This window comes from Podarcis filfolensis (assembly GCF_964270895.1).
Source record: "Podarcis filfolensis genome assembly, chromosome: 15".
Lineage (NCBI taxonomy): Eukaryota > Metazoa > Chordata > Lepidosauria > Squamata > Lacertidae > Podarcis > Podarcis filfolensis.
In genome coordinates, this window is record NC_139618.1 from 31,204,797 (window position 1) to 31,223,107 (window position 18,311).

General features: G+C 46.9%; 1 protein-coding gene across 2 annotated transcripts in view; it reads right to left on the minus strand.

The window, feature by feature from the left end:
• DCPS (decapping enzyme, scavenger) overlaps positions 1-18,311 on the minus strand; it is a 64,972-nt gene that overhangs the window by 3,547 nt on the left and 43,114 nt on the right. The window contains exons 4-6 of one of the 2 annotated variants that reach the window (XR_014542121.1): positions 16,034-16,147; positions 3,904-4,014; positions 675-1,447 (exon numbers count right to left, since the gene is read on the minus strand). Coding sequence is in view for 1 of the 2 variants with exons in the window: in XM_083589013.1 (XP_083445139.1) it covers positions 3,904-4,014; positions 16,034-16,147 (225 nt within the window). In the remaining variant the exon portion in view is untranslated. The remainder of the gene's footprint in view (positions 1-674; positions 1,448-3,903; positions 4,015-16,033; positions 16,148-18,311) is intronic. The other variant, XM_083589013.1, reaches the window with a different exon arrangement.

Genomic DNA, 18,311 nt, shown 5'->3' on the forward strand with positions numbered 1-18,311 from the left:
GAACTCTGCTCATATCCTGAGACTATGTGTGCTTTTTGGCTTTGCCCTGAACAATGATAGTTTAAAAAAAAAATCCTCAAGAAATCAGGATAGCTCAAGCTAAGTATTTGTGAGAGGAGGGTATTTTCCTCTCTCTGCCAATATGCATAATGGAGTGTTCCCAGAATTAGTCCCCAGAACGTTTGCCACATCTCATGTAAGTAAGTACGTCCATGCCCTTGTTCAGATATTAATTAACTCTAGGAAAGTTATAATCTAGCAGGCACCTTTTCCCAGAAATTGTATTAAGCCTGGGGCACCTCAAGTCAGCTGGCTGGGAGCTCAGATTGTTCCGGGGACTCTTGTGACCGAGCTACACCGTACGGTGGGAAAGTTTCATTGATACGGCTGTAACAACTCTGTGCTTGATTTAACACAGTTTTCATTTGCACTCAGCAAACTTGTCCTCAACAAGATCACCTTCTATGTCAGACCCCAAACCCATCAGGAAGTCGCTTTCCTATAACCCACTGTGTCCAGTCTTTCCCCACTGAGGCTCTTTCAAGCTCCACATCTCTGTCCAATTTAGCTTTGCAGAACACTCAAGAGGCTGCTCTACGCTACTCTGTTCCAAGATTCTCTGACCCTGTGGATTACTGCCAGAGGTCTGTCTTCAGATTTAGTTGGATCCCTACCCTTGCCTCCTCTCCTGGGTCTCTCAGTGATGTTTGTTGTTTCTCTGGAGCCAGTGAGGACCCTTGGGGGAAGCACAAACCAATATTGTCCCACAAAGAAACTTTTTTCTACGCTGAAACTACGCAAGCGAAGTTCCAAGGAACCCAGAGTGGATCTGGATGCGGCTAGGAGAAGCAAAGATGTTGGCATGAAGGAAGCCTGACGGCTTGTTGGATTTCATGGCAGGAAGCAGAAACAGACTGACCTGGCTCTGTTTAACTCCACTATCACCCAAATCAACAATTTAGCCATTGTTAGGACCCAGTCAAATCAACAATTTAGCCATTGTTAGGACCCAGTGATGGTGAAAAAAAGTGAAAAATGGAAGAATAAAGGCTATTTTTGGTTGCACTGGTTCCAAGTTGCTACCTGCTGTTTATACAAAGGCAGTCCCCTCCCACCCTCGATAGAATATTTAAAAGACAAGTGAAAAGCTCATACAATTTTCAGCTGTGTGCCTCTACTACTGGCTGAACAGGAAGCTAAGCAGGAAGACGGAAGAGAGGTTTTCCCACTTGTACACAGGGCAAAAAGGGGATGGGTACACGTTAAAGCTTCCATTTTTGTTCACACAGATCTCTTCAAAGTATTTTTTCCCTACCTAGGGAAGGTAGACACTGAAAGTAGTACGGTTGCAAGTGGAAGAAACTTATCTTATTCCGCCTTCCTGTTTAGTTACGTGCCTGAATCCCTGGGATTTCATTGGTACTTTGGAGCGCCTTGTGGTCAGGTTCTGAAGGAGGAAGCAGGTCTCAATCAGGGTCTCCAGTAAACCATCTTCAGCTCCTTGCCTCCTGCACCACCAGTGTTATAGTCCCTTCTGTTCCAGCCTGAGCACTGTCAGCTGACCTCACAGGCCAAGGGGGACACATACTTGTGGCTGACTGTTTCAGAAGAGCACAATGCCCCTACCAACCCTTGCTGAACATCTTCTATATTCATGGAAATAACCAGAAGACCTTATCAATGATATGCTGCTAAAATGCACCATTAGCTAGGAAAAACCTCTGGTTTCTGAAGCGATTACGGTAAGTGATGCATGTGTCAATCCAAAGCACAGATGAAAGGTGGGTGAAAAAGAGGGTGGGTCTCCTGCAGCTTTAATAGTTGTGTGCAAGAGAGAATTAAAATTAAAGGGGCAGGAGCTCTGTCCTGCTTTTCACCTGCCCACCCTACACACTAGGTGGGCAGAGAAGGGATAGTTTTTGCAAAGCTGATCTACGCAGCTCAATTCTATACCCATGTTTCCTTCAATGCAAGCCTCAGAGCTTGCTCCTGAGTTCAATGTGCACAGGACTGCGGACTCTCCCAGGCTTTAAGCCAATTCCTCCAGAATTTCCATGTGGGTGCCAGCTGTTCAGCACAGTGCCACTCAATTCTGAAGAGTTCTGCGCAACATCTGGCCCCAGAGAGACACATTTCATTTTGTCAGTTTTGTCTGGCAGCAGGCAATTCATCACTAGGGAGAAATAATTGTCCCCAGAAGACTAAGAAGTGGTGGCAGAGGGAAAGGAAATGGGGAGGCAGAAGAGGGGGAAGGGCGGACCATAGGCAGGAGAAGCAGTAGATCCATACCATGGTATAGAAACTGCTGGGTCTGAAATATTCAAAATAAATTGTGAAGAGTAAGCATGAATTCTTCTGGATTGCCAGCTGAGATGCTGACATGGGCAAATACCTCAAAAAATTCACAGGAAATGAGTAAGCAGCTAAAGAGGAACAGAGGGCCTTTCAGATGCCACCCCCCCAACCCCCAAATTTCCTCTTGCTTCTGGTGCCAGTAAAGTTGATGTGCGTATCACACATGTATGCTGGGGGATGGGGATCAGCTATAATCCTTTTTACAACTTTTGGCCCCTCAAACGCGGGTGGTGGTAAGATATACTTTCTAGCCCCAAAGAGGGAGAAACAAATTTTCAAAAGCAAAACCTTAAAGAAAAGTTCAAGGTTAGAACTGTTGTGAAGGGTGGAAGAGAAGAGAAGATGTAAGGAAGAAAGCTATGCTGTACCAAGTTAGGTCCATCTAAGCTCAATGCTGTTTACAAAAACTGGAAATGGTTCTCCAGAGTATCGGGCAAAGGCCTCTCCCATCCTTATCTAGAGATTCAATCTTGGATCTCCTGCATTCAAAGAAAGTGCTCTACCACTGAGTTGGGCCCTTCCCCAACTAGCACACAGGTATTCGCTACCTGTGTGTTTGTGATTACTTACATTGCGTGCAATTAGATCATTCATTTGGTCCTACAATGGAGAGACACACCACCACCTGCTCGTCTTCAGAGGAGGTTTCCTGTCACGGCTCTGGATTCATAACTGCAACCTTCCTAGGGCTGCAATGGGGAACCTCCTCTGAGGGCAGACAGGCACTCTTGCTGTTCATCTCTGCATTTGGAGCCAATCAGGTAGGGGGGAAACTTTGGTCCCCCGAATGTTGCTGAATTACAACTCCCACCATTCATGGCCATTGGGTCTACTTGCTGGGGCTGATGGCAGTTGCAGTTCAGCAACATCTGGAAGGGCAGTGGTTCCCCACACCTGGTCTACATGAATTCTTCTTCTTCTTGAATACCCCCGTGTGCTCAAGCAGTACAGTGGTGACTTACACGGCCTTTTAAAGTAGCGTAATAAAAACATTTTTTCAAGCTGTAGTGGGGGTCCAGTATCATACTAATGATGTGTGGAAAGCAGGACTTGGTCACCACAACACTATCATCTTAACTGCCACCAAGGTGGCCAGCTTCAGCTTTCTGTTTAACAGCAATTTGATCTACAGCTGTGAGAGCTCCATGCCACAAAATATTGTTTCTTCCTGTTTTGTTTTGTTTTCTACATCAGGCCACTGTTAAATGCAAAGTAGTAGGTTAGGGTTCCCCCTCTTTCATCTCCTTCATCAGTTGGCAACTCTATTATCCATTAATTTGGGGGAGCAGAGATTGCAGTTCCCCACAATGAAACAGAGCTGGTAACTGGGAGGGGGGAAACACCCTGTGACTAAAATGTGACCTTGAGGAACAGCACCTGGATTGCCACAACTGCCTGCTTATTTCGTATACAAGTGCAAAGGTGTGAGAGAGAAAGAGAAAGCAAGCAGATAGTCAGCAACGAACGAGGAAGCTGGCGTGAGTTCGGCTAATGCAGAACCAGGAAGGGGGGGGGGGGAATCAATTAAAAAGAGATGAGGAGGCTCACCTTCCCTTCTCGTGAGATGTTCCTCAGCAAAGGCAGGTGCTCAGCAGTAAGATCCCTGAGTGACTTGATTCCCCGGCAGTGGCAGATAGCAATTAAATATAAATCGTCTACCTGTAGAGACAGAATAGATGGCAGAGCTTAGATACGCTGAGAAAAGATTATTAACTTCTGCCAAAGCAAATCATGAATTCCAGGCACCCGAATAAAGACGCAAGGCAGAGGCCACCTACCTTTTCAGACCCACAAACACATTTACAAACCAGATCACGTTTATTGGGAACCACACAGCAACTGCAACCAAGCACACACTTTCACCTAGAAGTAGCCAATATGGTGCCCTCCAGATGTTGTGGAATACAACTCCCACCAGCCTCAGCCAGTATGGCCTATAGCCGTGCATGATGGGAGTTGCAGTCCATAGCATCTGGACAGCTACCTCTGCCATAACCTAGTCTATTGGCTACAAGAGAATGCCTCTTTCAAGACTACCCCAGAAAACACTCTGGGTGCCAAGGAAGGCCCAGCTGATCATACCCCTTGGAAGGCTCAGCGTTAGTAAGAAAGGGTCCTTTGGCAGCACGTGCATGTGCCCCTTCACCTGAATGGGTAAAGACACCCTGAAGGCAGGGTCAATGACAGCCAAGACAGCGGCTCCCAATGGGTGGTGGTTGGCTGTTGAATGCATGCATAAGTGTCTGCATGTAGACATACATTAAACACTCGCAGCAGCAACAGCAATAATAGAAATCACCTTGTTAGGAAGACAGACTGCTTTTCTAGACACATGGGGTTGTATCAAATGTTAGTCATATGAAGACGCACTGAAGTTAACGGACATGACTAATTTAGGTCCATGAATTTTAATGGGTCTATTTTGAATAGAACTTAAGCAGAACCCACTAACTAACCCAGCAGGCTAGCAGAAGCCAGCTCAGGGGCTCCTGCTAGTGCAATGGGGCTTCCCCTGCTCTCCCCCAAATCTACTCTGGAGGGTCAGGAGAACACGCAGAACTGTGGATGGGCGAAGAAGGAAAGGAGGATTGTTCTGTCTGGCAAGGAGAAATAAAAGAAGTGCCATGCTGATTTCCTACCATTATTTTTTTTTATGGTTGAGCACTTAATTCTGTAATACCATAGCAGTTTTACCATAGGATCTGTTGTTTGCGCTAAACAGGCCTTGGCAGATTGCGGAGGTGTCCCTTGGTGGCATTTGCAATACAAGTCAGAGAGGCATCTTTGGGGTTGTGTGAGTTGCGGCAGGTGGCACGAGCGAACATCCCTTTTCCTGGGTAATGCTGCCTTCCTGGATGATAAAGGCAAAGCTTGTTCCCCAGGTATTTTCCAGCAAGATCTCCAACACTCTGAGAGAGCAAACGCGGAAAGTGAAACATTTGATATCTTCCGAGATTGCATTACTGATACTCTGGGATGGGCTCCAATCACTAGGGCGCTCTAAATAACTCTTCTCAATAATGAATGGATTGTTTGACAATGTCAACTTTGTCAGAAACGTTGCTTAAGAGCATATTTTGGCTAGACTTCCAGTGTTTCCCTGAAGACGTTCAGGAATGAATGTTAAAACATCTGGACATAAAAGTTGTTTAACTCCCAAAGGAATGCTGCACATCACCGTGGCCCACTCAAGGTGCACAAAAGTTGCTACAAAAAAAACAATTACAATAATTAGAGTGAGGTGGTGCTGACAGCACATGTAATTTGCCTAGCTGGGGTAAGCTTTCTTAGCATTTTTCATTGTCCGGTTCAGGTTTCTAATCCCTAGCTATGTGGGAAGTAGGGTTGGTGAGAGCATTCTTCAATCACTTAGCTTGGAAATCCTTCCACCTCATCCTCCTCTGTTGCAATTTTGATATCTTGCATGGTTTTGATTGGTTTTATGACCTTTTATTGAATTTTACCAGGTATTTTTTTTAAAAATCTGTTGTCCTCTGCTTTGGGGGACTTCCCCATAAGCTGCACCCCTCACTGAGCCTGCTTCCCCTCCAAGTGTTTTTGGCTGGTTGGAATGTGTGTAGAAGCTAACCTACTTATCAAGGTACATATTTACATTTTTTGCTCTGCCTACTTTTCCCTCTGCCGACCCCCCCATTTCATGTGACCCCCCCCCGAAAGGAATGAGAAAAATCCCCTACTTCTGATATTAAAGAAAGCATCGTCATCACATGCAACGCAAAACAACAAAACAACACAAAATATAGCTGAAACGTTTTGCATCATGTCAGAGAATGGGCGACCCAACAGATGGGCCGAAATACCAACTTCACTTTGGCCCCCCATACGGTGGCACTGGGAAGAAGGCCACCTCTCAGGTTATGTTTCCCCACTTTTAAATTGGAAGCATTAAAAAAAAGGCTTGGAAATCCCGGGCTAAGGAAGCATACAATGAGACGATGCTCTGTATGCGGCTAATCTGAAATTCTGTGTCGGGAAAGGTGAATCCTGCAACCTGTACACATTATGCAAATTATGTCTTTCTTTCTAGTGTATAGTTGTTAATTGGGCATACCTTATTCTGATTTGGCTAGTCATGGAGCAAGGGAGAAGGCAACGAAACCATACCCTCAACCATTAGCTATCTTATTCAGCTTTTCTCTCCAGCTTCTCCAATTTCAGCACGATTGTGCTCCCTCCACTCAACCTTTCTGTCAAGTCTCAGAATCAATAATAGATTATTCAGAAAGCCTGGAGGCAGCCTCACAAAATGGGTTTGTAGACTATGCCATACAGTACCTACCCAGGGGCATAACTTGAGATAAGTGTCAGAGAGTATGTGCCGAGGAGGACAGTGTATAGAGTTCCTTGGAGGAAAAATGGAATATAAATGTACCGTATTTTTCGCCCTATAGGACGCTCCGTCCCATAGGACGCACCTACTTTCTTGGGGGGGGGGGAAATAAAGGAAATTTTTTCCCCTTTATTTCACCCCCAAAACCAGGTCGGGGAACAGTGGGATGGCGGCGCTGCGTCTCCCCGCTGTCCCCCGAGCTTGTGGGGCTGGCCGATGTCTGCCCGGCGCGAGGGGCGCTCTGCTTCAGGGTGCCCTACGTGCCGGGCGGCAGGCTGCGGACACCTTCGCGAAGCACGGGGCGTCCTCCAAAGGGCGCCCCGTGCTCCATGCTGCAGGCTGCCGCCCGCAAGCCTTGCGCTCCCGGGGGGAGTTCCCCCCGGTGCGCAAGGCTTGCCGACACCTGCGCGAAGCGCGGGGCGTCCTCTGGAGGGCGCACCATGCTCCGCGCTGCTGGCTGCCGCCCGCAAGCCATGTGCGCCCTGGGGGATCTCCCCCCGGGCGCGCAAGGCTTGCGGACACCTGCGCAAAGCACGGGGCATCCTCGGAAGGGCGCCCCATGCTCCGCGCTGCAGGCTGCCGCCCGCAAGCCGTGTGCGCCCTGGGGGATCTCCCCCGGGTGCGCAAGGCTTGCCGACACCTGCACGAAGCACGGGGCATCCTCCAAAGGGCGCCCCGTGCTCCGCGCTGCAGGCTGCCGCCCGCAAGCCGTGTGCGCCCTGGGGGATCTCCCCTGGGCGCGCAAGGCTTGCCGACACCTGCGCGAAGCACGGGGCGTCCTCCGGAGGGCGCCCCATGCTCCGCGCTGCTGGCTGCCGCCCGCAAGCCATGTGCGCCCTGGGGGATCTCCCCCCGGGCGCGCAAGGCTTGCGGACACCTGCGCGAAGCACGGGGCGTCCTCCGGAGGGCGCCCCGTGCTCCACGCTGCAGGCTGCCGTCCGCAAGCCGTGCGCGCCCGGGGGGAGATCCCCTGGGTGCGCAAGGCTTGCCGACACCTGCGCGAAGCACGGGGCGTCCTCCGGAGGGCGCCCCGTGCCCCGCGCTGCAGGCTGCCACCCGCAAGCCTTGCGCGCCTGGGGGAACTCCCCCCGGGCGTGCAAGGCTTGCAGATAGCTTCCTGGAGCCTGGAGAGCGAGAGGTGTCGGTGCGCTCGCTCTCCAGGCTTCAGCGAAAGCCTGCATTCGCCCCATAGGACGCACACACATTTCCCCTTCATTTTTGGAGGGGAAAAAGTGCGTCCTATAGGGCGAAAAATACGGTAATAATAATAATAATACAGTGGTACCTCGGGTTAAGTACTTAATTCGTTCCGGAGGTCCGTTCTCAACCTGAAACTGTTCTTAACCTGAAGCACCACTTTAGCTAATGGGGCCTCCTGCTGCTGCCGCGCCGCCGGAGCACGGTTTCTGTTCTCATCCTGAAGCAAAGTTCTTAACCTGAGGTACTATTTCTGGGTTAGAGGAGTCTTTAACCTGAAGCGTATGTAACCTGAAGCGTATGGACCCAAGGTACCACTGTAAAAATAAACATTCCAGTGATCTACATTGAACAGGAAGCCTCCACGAGTAGAGGAGACTCCCTGCTTCAGATAGCTGCCCTCCAGCTTGCAGAGGACCAAGGGGATGGGACTGGGTGGGGGGAAAGCTATCCCACTTCTCTCTGCAGTCCCCTGCCCAAATATATGTGAAATTCCCAAATCAGAGTAACTCCTGAAGAGGTCTTAAGAAAGTGGGGTGGGGCAAACACCTGTAAACCAGGTGGGAGGTTTCTTTTTTGAGCAAAAAGGCCTTATGGTGGCTGGAGGAGACAAATGGCTAAGCCATCTGGGAACTATTCGCCAATGCAGAGGCAGAGGAGCATAACTGGAAAGTTAAACCATAGAAATTGGATGTATACATAACACAGGTATAGAAATCGAACACTAAAGCACTTGATGTGCAGCCAAGTAGGTATATACGCTCTACGTACAATGGCCACACTCTGAATGTTAATCTATATAATTCGCAGAGGGTTTTGAGCAGGGGCAGATTAAGACTTTTAGAAAAGGAGGAGGAAGGATGAGACACATAGATATAACAAGGGCAAAGAGAACCATCCAGTTTCCTGGCTCACACACCAAGAATCTATTTTTGGATATTCCCAGGGAAAGAGCCGTCCAAATAATTCAATGGAAAAATCCAAGTTTTTAATGTAACTGAGATAGTATCCCTCTCTCTCTCTCTCTCTCTCTCTCTCTCTCTCTCTCTCTCTCTCTCAAATCTCAAAATGGAGCATAGATATATTCCCAAAATGGCACCACGAGGATTGTGCATGCTCAGTAGGCACAGAATGCTGATGACTGTTGGAAGGGGTGGGAGGAAAACAGGGACTGGGGCTGCCAGGGAGAAGAGAATGGGGCAGCTTGAACCAGGAACAGAAGTACAGTGGTACCTCGGGTTAAGTACTTAATTTGTTCTGGAGGTCCGTTCTTAACCTGAAACTGTTCTTAACCTGAAGCACCACTTTAGCTAATGGGGCCTCCCACTGTTATTGTGCCGCCGGAGCGCGATTTCTGTTCTCATCCTGAAGCAAAGTTCTTAACCCGAGGTACTATTTCTGGGTTAGCGGAGTCTGTAACCTGAAGCGTATGTAACCCGAGGTACCACTGTATATGACATGACAACATTTGTTGTTGTTAAGCCCATCAACTACCTAAAATTTTCTTAGTACTATAGAGAGATTAAAATATATCTGTACAGTGCTCCTACAATCCTTGCTTGCGGTTCACAATGTAACAAACAAGATACAAAAGGAAAAAAGGCATGGGGGAGGAAGAGGAAACCAAGCATCAAAGTCTCTGCTCCTTCACTGGAGGATGCCCTCCCCCTGAGCACAATACTTTTCCTGGGGGGCAGGAGGTGGAGTAATGGCTGCAGATGACATAATGTGCAATGCTAAAGGCCCCATGCAGCTTCAGGGGGTTGGGAGCTAACTGTGAAAACTACCCGAGGGGTGTGTGTTATTTGCTGTGTTTCACACAAAAAACCCACCACATGTAGTCCAAACTTCAGGTGCCGAAGTCTTCTAGCACTGAAAGAATATTTCTGCGTTTGAGGCCATCAATGTGATCCAGCAGAAAGGGTGCAGGATCTGGGAACTCTTCTTTCAAATGTGGGTCTCCCCAGGATTTCACGAGTTGGCCCTGGGTATAGGCACTGTCCCCAGTTCCTCCATTCTGATGCCCCACTGTCCTCAGTCCCATCCCCACCCCCAATTTCTGTAGTTGTAAGATCATGACACCCCACCTATAACAAATGGGATAACAAAATCCTGTTAACTGGTCTGAGCCCAAGGGATAAAGGGGGTTATTTATACCTGTAAGCCACCCAGAGTGGCTGAAGAAACTCAGCCAGATCAGCAGGGTATAAATAATAAAATCATCATCATCATCATCATCATCATCATTAAACTAAAGTAAATAACTATTTTTTAAACCACCCAAATGCAATTGCTCTTTTGGTTATTTCTTAAAAAAACAAATCAGACACAAATGAGGAATGCGGTCTCTATGCAAAGTGTTAGAAACATACATAAAAGAGAAGTGGAGCTTCCAGCTGTTGCTCAAGCACTTGAATTCTTAGAAGTGCTTGCAACTAAAAATACCTCTCACCCTTTCAAGTCTGGAACTGGCAACAATCCAAGGTGAGATTTGGAGCTCTGACCACATGCTGCTCTGCACTGGAATCAGGGTAACAATTAGTCATGCTGAGAGAGCAACGAAGCAGCAGCTAAGTCTGAGGAGTGTGAGAGACGACCCTTTGCAGAGTTCAGATTGGTCAAGTTCCAGCCAGAATAAAATAATATATTGGGCCCAGATTGAGTCCACAATGAGGGGCAGTTTACAGCTACTGCAAATGCTGTTTATTTCACCCTGGTAGGTCCTCAACAAGCCTTCAAAAAGCCTTACAGAGCAATCCAATTCCCACCTTGCACCTTGGTCCTCCCTTCAGCTCTTTGGGCTGAGCTGGCCTCCCACTGGCTGCCACAGTGGCTGCAGCCACCATGAATGATGAGGCTATTGGCTGTGGCTGTGGTTCCTTCCACCACTCCACAAAACCTTGCCAGTGGAAGTTCTAATTATGCCCTGAATCTGGTACGTTCTCCCCTTCTCCCTTCCCCACTGAATGGCAGTTACCTTGTTCTCTTCCTAGTCGGAAGCAAATGACCATATACTGTTTTGCCTGATCAGCCATTTTGCCTGGTTTGAGAAAGCCCACCGTTTCAAACTAACTTATGATGGTTCGCATGCGTTCTACAAACCAGGTTTGGAAACCACGATCAAACCCTGGTTTCCAAGGGAAGCACAAACCATAGTTCACTGGCTGATATGACGCAAAACATTACTATTTGCCTCAAGCTAAGTGTAAGCCAGTCACAGGGGCACCTAGGAGATGCTGCGATCCACGGGCCCTATTGGGAATAGGCCAAAATGGAAGAACCAGTTAAGAGCAAGATAGCTTAAAGTACACAAACTTCAGCCAACTATTGAGTTTAGGCTTTGTACAGATCCAATCTCACAGTCCATTCCCTGGGCAAAACAGGCTCCATTTCCCCCTGAGGGATCAGAGCGATAGCAAGCTCTCCCCAAACCTTTCTCCAGGCTGGGGTCTTCTCCAGTAAAATCAGCTGTAGATTCCAGTAATTCAGTCTGGCCCCAGTAAGATGGACAGTTCTGTGAACAGAATCACCCCAGCTTGTGAGATCTGTGGTACCCCAATGGTCTATTTCCCAGAGCTATACTACTTAGGGACCAATTCGTTCAGTGGGTCTCTTGCTAGCCCCTCCTTGGGAGATCCTAGGGTCACACCTAGTGACTCTACCCCAGGTTTTTCTCTGAAAAAAGCTGGGATGATAGGGGGAGATTCTTATCAGAGGCCCCCAAACCTCCTTGCAGCTTCAGTGGTGTCAAGAAATGACACCCTCGGGGCTCTGCTCCTCATCCCTCCTCCAGCAGCCGAAAACAGCTGCCTCTGGGCTATTTAAATCCAAGGGCTTTTCATTAGTCCAACGTGAAAGCTGCTGTTCTCTGTCCCTCCCATTTCTTGACTGGGCTGCTGCTCACTCCTACAAAGGTGGATTGGGGACTTCTTATATGAGCAGTCATGGTTGACACCTGTCTGCCTGAGATGATCTCCTATGATGGTCTACTAGGAAAGAAGAGAGGTGATGTCTGTGAATGGGGGGATGTAGGGATGAGAGGAAGAGAGTGAACAAGCTCAAAGCTCACTGAAGCCTCATCCTTGTAGTCTGAACCAGCAATGCATGAGCAATGGTTGCTGAAATCCAGATCAGTAGCTGAAATGGATTTTCAGTGTTTCATGGTGGGGCTTTGGCCGCCTCCTACATCATTGTCTCATTAGATTTGTGCATCGCCTACACCGGTCCCTCTAGTGATAGGTAGCAAGCCCTACGGCCACATTACAACCATCAAAAATTAGGAGATGTTAGCTCCTACCTTAAAAACTGTGCCAGTGTTTAAAACTAATAAAACTGCTAAATATTACTAAAAAAATCCAGGGAAAAGAAAGAAAGAAAAGTAACCTCTTTGTCTGGCACCAAAAAGATTGCAAAGAAGACATCGAGTGACCTTAATTGGGGACAGCATTCTATAGGCTGCATCTGGGGTGATTGACCATAATTTATACAAGTCACAGAACTGATATTTTCCTGGTACAGAATGTTGCTGTTTTTCTTTTTCTTAGCACAAAGTACACACATCCCTGAGCACAAGCTGTTCCTTACTCTGGGAAGAGTTCAGTAAGTACTCCAGCTGAATCTCCGCCACACAGCCTTCCTATTTTAGCTTCAGGATCGGCGGTTGGCCCAAGCCCACACACTAATGGCATGGCTTGGACATTGGACCATGGGCCACCTGCATCCTGCCATGGCAGAACTGGCCGCTTTGGTTGCCCTTCAGGCCCCTGGATGGAATAAATCTCTTTTTTCTGTAGTACAATTATTAATTTGATTGACGTGGACTAATCCCCTAGGATCCCACCTCAACACACGGGCTGGACGAGATGTCTTCTAATTCCACCCGGCAACATCTGTTGCTTTGTTTAGCAAGCAGCTTCCGTGAAAACAGCTTGTAGAGATCGCTTGACAGTTCAAATAACATCAGCTCCAAGGTTGCTCTTCTTTTATTGAGGTCACAGGTCCTCTGAAGAATTTCAGATTGTCAAGGTGCACCCCCCCACCCCACACTTATTGCTGTCCTCCAATAATTAAAGGCCTGAAATAAAGTCCCCTGCCTTTCCCAATTAGGCCCCCCACCCATCCCGGGGGAAACTCCCCAGTGAAGTATGTTTCGAAATCCTACTGTATTAGGATTGCTTTTGAAAGTCTTCTGGATCCTCCCCTGTCAACTGGAAGCTCAGAAAGCCATGGGAGCTTTCGGAGAAAAATGACTTGGCTACGTAATCCATGCTCTAGTAACTCCCAGACTGGATTACTGCAATGCGTTCTGAATACTGATCACTGACTGTAATAAAGAGATTGACTCCAATGTGCTCTATGTGGGGCCATGGACTGTTCGCGTCTGGAGGATGCAGGTGGAGGGTTTGCCAAGAATTCAGCGAAGGGCTCCAGTGGGATGTGGAAGACTTTGCCAGAATAGGGGCAGCCTGACAGTGAATATCCAGGATGTATGTCCTTCAACCTGCTCTCTTGCCTCATCCCACCTCCTTCTCAGCTGTCAAAGTCTCTCTCTGACACTTCCACAGTGCCTGTCGTGCCACCTACCCTGGTGGCATCACACTGGTTGTAGCCCTGCCTCTCCGGGGATATTCTGCTGGCACCATCTGCCTCCCTAAGGAAGAGACAATTTCCCCGTTACCTAGATCCAGGAAGCGTCAAAGGCGGCGAGAACAGATGGCACAGAAGGAGATTGCAGAAATGCTTGCTGTTGCTTCACTATGTTGAACCTGCCCCATTCCTATATATAGGATACCAAGAGGGTGTGCCAGTGTTGGATCAACATCTAAAGCTTTGAGATTTGGATCACCTGCCTTTGTTGCAGCTGTAGGTAGGATTAATTATGTGCATTGCCTGAAGTGCCGCATGCCAGCGATTTGCACATGCATTGCAGCAATCTAAACATGGAAGCCTTTTGAAAGAATTCTTGTTCTTCAGCAACTGGGAGCCAGGACAGGCTGTCCTTTGAAGACGACTTGGGAACTTCAACTGGTCCAACAGGCATCAGCCAGATTACTGGTTGGGGTTCCACTTGAAACATAATCCCTGTTTCAAGGCAGTTACATTGGTCACCAGTTTGTTTCCAGCTCTAATTTGAGGTGTTCATGCTAGAGTTTTAAACCCCAAATGACTTCGAGATTGTGTCCTTCCCTACAGACCCTCCTGAGTGTTAAGATCAGCAATGGGGGGTGGGGCCTTCTTGGTAGTTCCACCCCCTGAGAAGCTTGTGGTGTGCTTGCCCAGGAGAGGCCATTCTCTGTGGCAGTCCTAGGTTTTGGAATTCCCTCCCCGCAGAGCTGTACCTGGCACCTTCATTATACGGATTTCATTGTACGCTGTGTCTCTTGCTACTCACAAAAGCCTTTCAAAATCAATTTAAAAAGCAGCAGCAGGTGTGTGTAAAAATAATAGTTAAAGGTAAAGGTAAAGGGACCCCTGACCGTTAGGTCCAGTCGTGGCCGACTCTGGGGTTGCAGCGCTCATCTTGCTTTACTGGCTGAGAGAGCCAGCATACAGCTTCCAGGTCATGTGGCCAGCATGACGAAGCCGCTTCTGGCGAACCAGAGCAGCACACGGAAACACCGTTTACCTTCCCGTCGGAGCGGTACCTATTTATCTACTTGCACTTTGACGTGCTTTCAACTGCTAGGTTGGCAGGAGCAGGGACCGAACAACGGGAGCTCACCCCGTTACGGGGATTCAAACCGCCGACCTTCTGATTGGCAAGTCCTAGGCTCTGTGGTTTAACCCACAGCGCCACCTGCGTCCCCCCCCCCAAAAAAAAGTTAAAGGCAGGAAAATCCAAAGATGAGGTGCAATCACTGTCTGGAAACCAATGTTAGCAAAAAACAACAACAAAAAACAACCTCTCAGCAGACCAAAATGATTTTGATGAAGAAGAAGCATAAAGGAGACGATCTCTATGATATAAAGGACCCAAGCTTATGACTGCTTGTTTGTTGAGCGTGCAAAGGTGCCGATTGGTCAAGGTGAACTTTTCTGATCGAGAAGACCAAATTATGCTTTTTCATCACTTGCATTTTAGAAATAGGCAACCTTTTTCCCGGTGGTACAGCTGTTTATAGGGCAACTGTCCTTTTATATAATACCTTAAGGCAGAGTGAAAATCTCTCAGGCATTATCAGGAATGGAATTATTAATTTGGTCAATTAAAAGTATTGCTGCAAATCCAAGCTTGCAGATTATGAAAATGAGGCTTTGGCAAGTCAAACGTTAACAGAAATTGTAGGAGATGAAATAAAAACAATATTTCTGTTAGATCTGTCAGGATCCTAAGAATGCCAAAATGTCAAATTTCTAGCCTTTGCCACTGTTTTCATTTTTACTATAGGGAGCTTAAATGGGCATCTATACTGATGACCACTTCCCAAACCTAGTAACAGTCAAATTTTGTTTTTGTTTTTTTACTGGAAGTTGGTGCATTACACAACAAAAAGAAAATGCACCATATCTGGTACTGCATGCTGCTCTATATAAAGAAGGTTTTTTCGCAATTCAGGCAGCTGTAAACAGGCATTTTTAGAAGTCTCATTCTACAGATGGCAAAGCATTGTTCCAAAAGAGCAGGGGAAAGGGAGTAGAGCTTCAAGTCAGGACTCATGTAATGTCCTCAAGAGGCTGAAGGGTGGGGTAAGCACACTGAATGCAAAACCGCATGTCCTCCAACATTACACAGATCATCAGCAGGGAGACTCATTTAATTCCTAGGATCCCTGTTCTCCTATGAAGGACAAGCACACCCCATGAGTCCGTTTCTCATTGTTGAAATCTCCTCTACCTACTGTACCCTGAAGCAGCCTATCTCAAAGGGATTATAAAAGCAAAGAGCTGTTCTGTCCTTTTGGTTAAAAGAACCAGATAACCTGTTTACAGGCTTCACATAGACATCTGTTTGGCCACTGTCAAAGCAGGATGCTGGACTAGATGGGCTTCTGATCCTGCATGGCTCTGCTTAGGTTTCCTTTCAAGGTGTAGCTGTAAAGGTAAAAATATCCATATTCTGGAATATTATCTTCCCCCTACAATTAAAGATAGCACCTGCCCCTCAAAGAATAAAGAAAAATCATAACTAACCTGCTTTTGATTCCACTTAAAATCTGGTATGAGAACAAACCCATGGGCAGGATCCGGGTTTTCGTAGATTATTCGATCAGCCTCAGCCTTCTTCTCCAGGATGTTGTATACCCACTAGGGGGAAAAGAAACACAGGGGGGAAAACCCAAGCATGATAAATTGTCAACATCAAATAATGCATCTCTCTATCCCAGGCTGTTTATGTATTTATTTTATAGACGGATGGATGATAGATAATTTTGCTCTCTTGCTTGTGGAAACCTCATTACAAGTATAAAAACTGCATTTGGATTCAGGAAAGAGCCAAACGATTTCAAAGCTAATAAAATTTGAGGTTAATTATCCACAAAACAATCAAATGTCATGTGTCAGGACCCTGGTCGATAGCTAAGGGTAAGGGAATTACTCTCTTCATGTGCCATCATTGCCCTCTTGGACAGATGAATTAGTGGGGAGGATGTATTTGCCTTCCTCCAAAGGGTTATGTATCTGCCGTCTCTGAAAGCAGAACCCCCACACTGAATAGATTCTTAAGACAGCGTGTTTCCGAAGCACAATTGCAGCAATCCCGTGCAAGAGAGTTTGGAAAGGGATTATCCTTGAAATTGACTTTGCTGCAAGAGAACTGCTTAAGTACAGTGTGTGGGGAGGAATAGGAGATCGTTTGTGAAATAAAACAGTAATGACCAGGGGCTTTGTGCCAGTCCTAACCCTGGGATCAAATTGAGGACTCTTGAGTCAGAAGGGGAATTGCAGGAGGCTGGTTTAAAGAGAGAGGATTCCAAGAAGGGAGAGGTAGGACTTTGGTCTGTCAACAACTAGCACCTGGACCACAGACTAGGCAGGCATAAGGGTCACCTTGTCACAGTCTTGCTTCCCACTATGGTGGCAGGTGCTACTGTATTTCCATTTAAATGGCTGTGATACAGAACTACCTTTGGAACAGCACTTTATGTAAAAATATTGTTCGATATACAGAAGACCCACGACTTACACACATTTAACTTGTGTGCATCCAGCTTTGTGCACTTGGCACAACAACAACAACAACAACATTTGAAAGGGTGGGTATCTGGGGGGAAAACCTTTGGCAATCTCACCTGCCATTGCACCTAATGTGTTTTTCTATATACAATTTTGGCTTTAGATGTTACCCCTGGAACGTAACTGCAACCCCCCCCCAAATAAGTTGTGGGTCTAGTGTATTTACTCAATGCCTACTTTATAAAAGATCTCCATGGAAAATATTTGCCGGGGTTTATTTGCAAGAAGAGCTCCGTTACACCTAGTGCTTTTTTTCTCTTTCTGCCTGATAATGAAAACTAAGATACTTTGCATGTTTCTTTACTTGCCCTCTTAGACAGGAAAGTAAGAGCTAAATTTGTAGCTCAACTCTAGATATATCTATTTTTTGCTTTCTGTTGTCATGGCTTATAGCTAAACAAATAAAAGCTATTGCTTACCTACCTGCATATTTAAAGGAAAGTAATCATTTCTGAACGTCATATCTACATATAAATTAGGACAGGCAAATTTTACGCACATCTGTGCCCTCTTTCGCCCTGTTTTTTGGCGACGAACCACCGGCCACCCGAACTAAACTTGTAGTATGTGAACTGTTTTTGCATCTGCCCCCTAATGAGAAACACACACGGAGGCTGCTCCGTTCCTGGGACTTGAAACAGAAATGTGAGGAACAGGCCTTGAACGGGGGTGCACAGAGCCCAATGCCTGAGCAGCCTGATGTCCCTTCCAGTGTCAGCACTCGCCCATCTCTCTGTGGGAGGCTGTTTCCTGCTGTGAATTAGCATCAGTAAACACTGTAAGAATTGCCACAAGTATAGTTGCAAAAAAATCCCAACAAAAATAATAAGGAAAACAATGTTTGAGAGCTCATTTGGTGACTGCGAAACCAACTCCATTACAGACTTTTGCAGCAGTAAATAATTAGAAACATATCACAACAGTGACGCTGCATTTAGCCATGGGGAGCATGTAAGCGAGAGAGAGGGAAATATGTTTTTTTCCCCTCTCCACATTTTCCTAGCAATAAAATACTTAAGTTTGTGTGCAAGAAAATATAGCATCTCTATGAGAGAAGGTTGGAATGGGGGGGGGCACCTTTACCCTCTGAATTAAATAAGCAATAATTGCACATTTATTATTATAAAGATTTTTCTGCAAAGGTCTTTAGAAGATACTTGCAGGGCTAGAATTACAAAGCGGTGGAAGATTGGGGAGGCAGCAGTAGCCAGCAAAAATCACAATGGAACAGGGG